Source organism: Brassica oleracea, chromosome C1 (assembly GCF_000695525.1).
Source record: "Brassica oleracea var. oleracea cultivar TO1000 chromosome C1, BOL, whole genome shotgun sequence".
In the NCBI taxonomy this organism is placed as follows: domain Eukaryota; kingdom Viridiplantae; phylum Streptophyta; class Magnoliopsida; order Brassicales; family Brassicaceae; genus Brassica; species Brassica oleracea.
Window position 1 is genome coordinate 22,515,945 of NC_027748.1, and position 7,891 is coordinate 22,523,835.

The 7,891-nt window shown below is 37.8% G+C and overlaps 1 protein-coding gene and 1 long non-coding RNA gene across 2 annotated transcripts; one reads left to right on the forward strand and one right to left on the reverse strand.

Moving 5' to 3' along the window:
* The first annotated feature begins 422 nt into the window (after positions 1-422).
* On the forward strand, positions 423-1,499 carry LOC106302595. The gene is made up of 4 exons (XR_001262454.1): positions 423-709; positions 785-1,003; positions 1,092-1,219; positions 1,349-1,499. It is a non-coding gene; the product is annotated as an uncharacterized LOC106302595 (long non-coding RNA).
* Positions 1,500-5,664: 4,165 nt separating this feature from the next.
* Positions 5,665-7,308, reverse strand: LOC106295888 (cytochrome P450 71A23-like). Its single transcript, XM_013731892.1, has 2 exons — positions 6,457-7,308; positions 5,665-6,342 (listed from the first exon to the last, which is right to left on the reverse strand). Exons 1-2 carry the CDS (start codon positions 7,306-7,308, stop codon positions 5,737-5,739), a joined length of 1,458 nt encoding a protein of 485 aa, XP_013587346.1. The 3' UTR covers positions 5,665-5,736.
* Positions 7,309-7,891: the final 583 nt, after the last annotated feature.

The window sequence follows — 7,891 nt, forward strand, 5'->3', positions numbered from 1 at the left end:
TTCGTCTTTTTCCTCACAATATTTTTAGATTCATCCGGCTCCAGCTCCAGAAAATTACTAAAAAATATGTGATGGCACCATGAAAAAAAAAAGTACTTATCAATACGTCATGAGATATATTTAATCTTCAAATACAATAATATATATTGAATTTAACTAATATGTATATTTTAAAATATGACAATTATATTGAATATTTACTCTAACTATTTACATAATTTTCAAAGTATCATCCCGCCCGTAGGGCGGGCCGGCCCTAGTATGAAATAAAAATAAATGGTTGCGATTAATGGGCCACGGGTGCCGACGCATATAAATCAGTCACGAGTATCGGTTACAGATGTATAGTTTGCCCTAAAAAGTCCCATATTAATATTTCTTTTTCGGTTGAAAGTCTTGAATTCCATAAATACGAACGAGATGAGAGACAAAAAAGGCGAAGAAGGAGGCAGAAACATGGGTGTTTTGGGACTTAAACAGCTGTCCGGTTCCCAAAGATTGCGATGCTCGTCTGGTCGGTTCGTCTATAGAATCGGCTTTGAAGAAGGCAGGTCACTGTGAAGGTCATCTTTACCATCTCTGCCATTGGCAACCTCAATTACATCTTACAACTAAACTCTCATGTACTTCAGGCCCTCTTTTCGACTGGAATTTGTCTTTCACACCCCTCCCGGTTAATCTTCCTATCTGTTTCTCCCAGAAAAATAAGGTTTAGATTCATACAATTTCAAATTCGTCTTCATCAAACCTTACAATTAATCTCTATAATTTTTATTTTAATTAGGGTTTTTCACTGACGCTATTGATGATTTATTGCGGTATAACATTAATATTCCATCTCGGGCTACTGTAATGATCATTACCGGTGCTGTGCACGTGGATCGTGTAACTGCTCATTTCCCCTACCTACGGTCTGAGGGATACACCCCTCTTCTGGCATATCCGGGCAATTCTAAAGAGCTTACTTCTAGAAAGAACTTTTCCTGGGAGACCTTATTGAAAGGTGTTTGTCCTCTCTCTGTCTCTCTCTCTCTCTTGAAGAGAAGCTGTTGTTCTGAACTAGTTTTTTTTTGTTCTACCCAAACGTTTAGAGGAGATGGGCCCCTCTGATATAGATGAATCTTTTCAGAGTTTGTTTTCTTGCAAACTATGCTCAGCTGATGGCGAAGTCTTTGAAGATTTCAACACGCATCTCAAGAGTAGAGATCATTTAGAGCGTGTAAGCCATATCACCCTTGCCTCCTTGTATCAATTACATGAGCACAAGATTCTCTTTCTCTCACTTCCTAGTTATGTTTTTCTTTCTAATTTGAACCCCAAGTTACCTTTTTTTTTTTCTGTCAAGCAGGAGTTGTGCAAGCAGAGGAGACCTCCACTCAAGAGGAAGATGGAGAAGCCAGATTTCAATGTTTCTGAATACAATAACTGTTGGGGTCAAAATCGGTTACGACGGAATCAATGTTTAAAAGTCCCCAGAAAATATTTACCGCAGTAAAAACAAAAAAAGAAGTCAAGAAAAAAATGGGTAAAAACACTTCTAGGAAAAGTAATTTTCGTAAAGAAACTCTTGCGGAAATATTTTCACATCGAGACACCAAACACCAATTGTCCGAGAACATCGGACAAACCGATAAACGTTGCGACCAGTCCACACGAATCAGGTCGCAACGTTGCGACCGGTCCACGTACAGACCAGGTCACGAGTGTTGGGGCCAAAAACGGACACGACGAAGTTAACATCCAAATATTCGTAAAAATCAGCATGAACGTTTTCACGAAAAATATTCATCCTAAAGATTGCTTTTACGAAGAATATTGCGGTGAAATATTTCATTAATCTTGGTTCATTCATCGAAACTAAACACTCGCAGCCCAAGATCATGTTCATGGAACATCAGAAAAGGATTCAAACAAGGTCGCCACGTAGCAATCGACCTGCGCACGAGTCGGTCGCTACGTAGCGACCGACCGGAACTACGTAGCGACCGACCAAGACGTCCGGTCGGTCGCTACGTAACGACCGACCCATGCACGAGTCGGTCGCTACGTAGCGACCGACCAAGCCTCTCGATCGGTCGCTACGTAGCGACCGATCCGTAACGAGTCGGTATCTACGTAGCGACCGACCAAGCCTCTTGGTCGGTCGCTACGTAGTGACCGATCCGCAATGAGTCGGTCGCTAGCGACCAATCCGCAATGAGTCGGTCGCTACGTAGCGACCGACCGAGCCTCTCGATCGGTCGATACGTAGCGACCGATCCGTAACAAGTCGGTTGCTACGTAGCGACCGACCAAGCCATTCGTTCGGTCGCTACGTAGCGACCGATCCATCGCGGACCAAGTCGCTACGTAGCGACCGAACTGTTTCGGGCATCGATCAACGGGTACGCCCCAAAACTTTGCATTCTCGTCAATTCCTCAATGCAAGTTCCCGAGTACCGCAGCCATATCATTTCTCACTCCCATCGATTGGAGTTATGACTTAAACTTTACGATAAAAATCGTGGAAAGTTTATTTTTATCGTTAAAAATCGTAATAAACGTTTCGAGTTGAAAGACGGCCCAAACAGGTCTAAAACACGATTAGAAACCCACTTACGATTTTTTTAAAGAAAAGCCCATAGATACTATGGCGGTTTATACTTTGTCCGCAAGAAAGGATACATGTCAAATTTCCGCAGATAAATGTTAAGTTTCCGCGGATAATCATGAAGATCGAGAAAAATGGAATATCTCCATTTTTGAGTTATGACGGCGTAAGGGCAGGAAGGGAAAAGCTCAAACCGACCTTGGAGGGAGTATATAAGGAGTCCTAGGCGAGAGACACGAGAAAAAACTACTTAAGAGCAAACTTAGCACTTAGAGCAATAAGGCAACTTTCCGTTTTTGTTATTTTGAGCTGCGACTCAACTAGGTTCTGCAGTCTTAGGTTATTAGAACTAGGGAACTTGCCGACAGCTCTTGTAGCCAAGGCTCCTACCTTTTTGTAAATGCTCATACGCAAATTCGGAATAAGATCTATTTTGCTCTCTTTACGATTTCTTATTTCTTTTCGTCTTTACTTTCGTGTTCTGACTGCTTGGCGCGTGATTTAGCAGATATCCAGGACCTTTGGGAAATTAGGGTTTTCCTAACTTTCTTTATTTAAACGGAAATCGACAGTGCGAATTTCGGTTCCCACAATAACGAACGATCAAAGGGAAATTTTAAAACCTCGACCGAGGAAACTCTTCAAAGAGTTTTCAGCCTTCAATTTCGTCTTCTTATATATATATCGAAATCATGATTTTGATTGATTTTCTGCTTTGGTTGATGCTAATAGAGGTGTGAATTTGGGGAAAGAGGCGCCGTCGGCACAGAAGAGAGAAAAGCGTCTAGAGGACTACATTGCTGTGGTGTGTTTTGTTTCTTCAAGGCAAACTAATGCTATTTATGCTTGCTTGTAGTCTCCTTTATAATTTTTAAGTTCACTAATAAATTAGGTCATGCACATTTTTCCGAAACCGAAGAACCAAACCGAACCGAAAAAGAAATTTGGTTCGCAATTCAGCTTTAGTTCCTGTACCAGTTATTCAAACGAATCATATATCTTTAGAACCAAAGAACCAAACTGGAACTGAATCAAGAACCGAATCGGTACCCAAATTTGTATAATATAGTTTATATAATTATATATATATAACTATATTTAGTTTTGTAATAATCAAATAATTTTAAATAATATTTATAAACCGAAATATCCAAAAATGCCTAATTACCAGAATACTCTTTATCAAAAATATTTAAATTTATCAGAATAATTCAAATTTGTATCCCTAAACCTTAAAAGTCTGATATTTGATATGAAAACCCCGAATTTCTAACATTTTAATTCAAACTAACAAAAAATCAGAACGGAACCAGAGCCGAATGAGATATGAAATTATCTCGGATATTAGTTGGTTCCTAACTTTGTTACTAGAACCAAACAGAGAACCGAAAAAACTAAACTAGAATCGAACCAAAATTTTTAAATACTCGAATGAATCCTAAACTTCTAAAACCGAAGAACCGGAGCCGAATTGCCCATGGCTAAGAGAAATCATTTCTTGCGAGATATGAAATGATGGAAATACCATCGTCGTTCGTAATTGAATAAGTAAGCGTGTATTCGTCTTGGCCAGGCTTGTAGAACACTTTTATGATACTTGTACATGCATCTAAGACGAGCAAGGAGCCCATCATATGTGTAGTTTCTTTTTTAGATAATTTAAATCAGAACTAATTCATAATTTATCGCTCTTAATATCTACGAATGAATTTATAATTTCTGATTTTCTTAGTTTTTTATTTTACCCTTCTAGCTGACACTGAAAGAAAATTAAAAATTCTTTAAAAAATTTCAACATGGTAATGATATTTCTCATGGTCCAGGTCTTCATTTGCCATACTCTTTACAGAGCTTATCTGTTGGAAATTATGATCGAGTTCACGTCAAGGAATTTGTCAGAGATTTTCTGTGGTTCAGCTTCAATTGGAAATTCCCTATTTCTTTGTAGCGGGTCTTTGAACGTATCCATGTATCCAACATTCTTTGAAACGTATCCATGTATCCAACATAATACTATCCAAACGTTAACATTCCCAAATCTTTTGAAAGCTTCAAGTAATTGAAGAGGAATCCCAAAAATAAAATTCGATAAACACGCTTCTTTTAAATCAAAGCCAAAATCACATTCATTTTCATCCATAATATTTCTTTTTTTTTCTTTCTTTTTAATTTTTATATACTAATAATAATCCAATTCATTTTCATCCACGATCTTTCTATTCTTTTTTTTCTTTTTAATTTTTATAATAATAATACTATTCATCAATAAGTAACTTACAATAATCGTATGAATTAGTTTTAGTAGTTTTAACATAAAAAAAACACTTCTAGTCACATATTTTCACTTTTTGCCGTATTTTAATCCTTTGCTTAACGTAGTTATATGCATTGTAAAGTCAGGGAGTTTTTTTTTCCTTCAAAACAATAACTAAACTAAGAGGTTGTATCTACAGGCTCGGAAGACCAAATCAGAGGTTATGAATCGACATAAAATATAGCTGAAAGAGGAATTTTCGCACCGCGTACAAGATTGTCCGCCATTATATTTTGTGTCATTGTAATATGTTTGAACGTGAAAGTAGAGAATACATTTTTATTGCATCGAAATTCTTCCATATGCGTAGTATAGTCATTATTCACACCATCTTCACCAACTCAAAACAGTGTCGGAAAAACTATTAGAGAAATAGAGGGTCATCATACACTGTCTAGCCCAAATCAAATTAAACTTCACGCTCGGCATATAAATGTGACATACTTATGCTGAGATTCATCGCTCTCATCATTTTGTCATCAGAGCCAATGGTTCTACAGAACCTGACCTGTCTTGTAATAGAGTTTCTTTTCGTTGCCTTTTGATAAATCTAATAAAATTAGAAAGTCATTTTGGTTATGATCGATTTGTCATCTAGGCCCGCCTAAACCGTTTTTAGAACCCTGGTGATGCCGATTGAGAGGAGACTATCACATCCAGTTTAACAGAACAGTAAATCAAGCAAGCTCACTTGGCGTTCTTAATTAGTTATTGAAATTCGAAACCATAAATCTCAAACATTTCTTTGCTAGTACAACTTTCAAATGAAGAAACATTTTTATTTGTAAACATAACAAAATAGTAAGCATTCATTATATAGAATGCGCCTTAATCAAGTAGCAGGCGACGCAATGACATAAAGAGGGTTCATGCGGCGAATCACAGCACCGATTGATTCAGGAACATCGGTCTTGGTCTGATCTTCTGTAGATTTCCAATCAAATCCAAGCATTAAGTTAGCCAAAGCTACCTCATTCAACACCACAGCAAATGATGTTCCGGGGCACATCCTTCTACCTGCTCCAAATGGAATCAGCTCAAAATCCTGACCTCGGAAATCAGCAGATGAGTTTAAATGCCTCTCCGGTTTGAACTCATCCGCATCTGGTCCCCACGTCGCAACCTCTCTCCCGACCGCAAAAAGATTTATCATAACCTGCGTACCGGCGGGTATGTGGTGACCTCTTAAGTTGACATCTTCTGTTGATATGTGAGGTACCATCAATGGAACTGGAGGATGTAGCCTAAGTGTCTCTTTGATCACAGCCCTTAAGTAGTCCATGTCTTGAATGTCGTCTTCTGATACACTTGATTTTCCCTTACAAACGGTACGGACTTCTTCTTGAAGTCTTTTCAGACACTTTGGGTGATTTAGAAGCTCTTGCATTTCCCATTCCAAAAGTGTGGAGGAAGTGTCTGTACCACCCACAAAAGCATCCTGAAAAGTGAAAACCAAAACAAGAAATGTGAAAGTCGGCTAGAAAATTGGTTTTTATACCAAATAATTATTGGATCTGAATTCGATTTTTTTTCTTTTTTTGTTCTCCATTACCAAGATGATAGCCTTAATGCTCATCCGGCTGACCTCAAACCCCACACTCTTGTCTCTCTGAACGCCAAGTAATACATCCGCAAAATCAGCTTTATCACCGGCTCCATCTTCATGATCCTGAACAATTTTCTCCAAGAGCGTATCAAAATCGTTTGCCGTCTTTTCCAGTTTGCGCTCCAAACCGCAAATCCAATCAATCCACGCAAGTGACGGTACATAACTCCCGAAAGTAAACGTACCCAATTGCCTCATAAGCCTGTCTATCAACTCTTTGAAATCTGTTCCAGCACCATATTTTTGTCCCAAAGCAACTCTACATATAACATCGTTTGTTAAAGTAGTAGTGATCTTGCTTATATTCATCGGTGAAGAACTCTGTTTCCGGACCGTTTCCATCATCAGACTGATCTCTTCTTGTCTCACTTCTCGAAATGTCCGTACCATTTTGTTGCTGAGGAGATGGATGACACTCACACTCTTCATTTGTCTCCAATATTCTCCATATGGGGCTGAGGCCATATTACTGCTCCCATAAAGAAGCTTGTCGTAGATTTTGGAATGTGGACGACTCGCAAAGACCCGGTCATGCGTCTTCAAAACGTCTCTAGCAGCATCAGCGGAAGAGGCTACAAGAACAGGGACAGTGCCAAAGTGAAGTAGCATGAGGTCTCCGTAACGTTGGCTGAGCGAGAGTAGTGATCGGTGAGGATGATTGCCGAGCTGATGCATGTTTCCGATCAACGGAAGTCTCGGTGGTGATGGGAAGGTGTTACTTTTCTTCCATGTAGTCTGTTTTATGAAGACGAGAATGGTAATGAAAAATATCAAGCACAAGAGAAATATCATGATCATATTTTGTAAATTTGGATTCTTCAAATGTTTCTCGTGATCTTTGTGTTCTTCTTGTGGACTGAATATATAAGCCAAGTTTCTATACGTTACGTTACTACTGTCCACTCAAAATTTTTTTTTTCTCTTTTTGCTTCAGTTAGAAATACATTTGACTCAATATAAATCTTTCAAAAATCCATCTATAAAAGCTAAGGGAATCTCTCAATATAGTATGACACCCAACAATTAGATTGACACGATTACATTTTGCTATGTAAATATAAAATGAAGAAAAATGTGTTTGACCAAACAGAAGAAAAAATGATATGTTACTCTATAATATTCCAAATACCTTATTGCAATATTTTTATAGTAATCAAAAGGTCAGAAGGTCAGCATAAAATATTTACTTCCTATTAGATATATACATTATTTGCAAATAATGAAAATATATATAAAAAATATTTGACCATTCAGAAAAAAGATTCCACTTTTCTAATGTTTTAATTACCTTATTTCTTAGATTTTTAAAAGTCAAAGAGTCCACAAAACTATATATCTCCTAATATTACATTCTTTATTTGTATATTGAATTTTTTACTTT

What these genes read in the sequence shown, in the direction of transcription:
- LOC106295888 (XM_013731892.1), bottom strand. Translation starts at nt 7,308, where the DNA reads ATGATCATGATATTTCTCTTGTGCTTGATATTTTTCATTACCATTCTC. An exon ending in GCATTAAGGCTATCATCTTG is followed by an intron (nt 6,343 to 6,456) that starts GTAATGGAGAAC and finishes TTCACTTTTCAG; the next exon opens with GATGCTTTTGTGGGTGGTAC.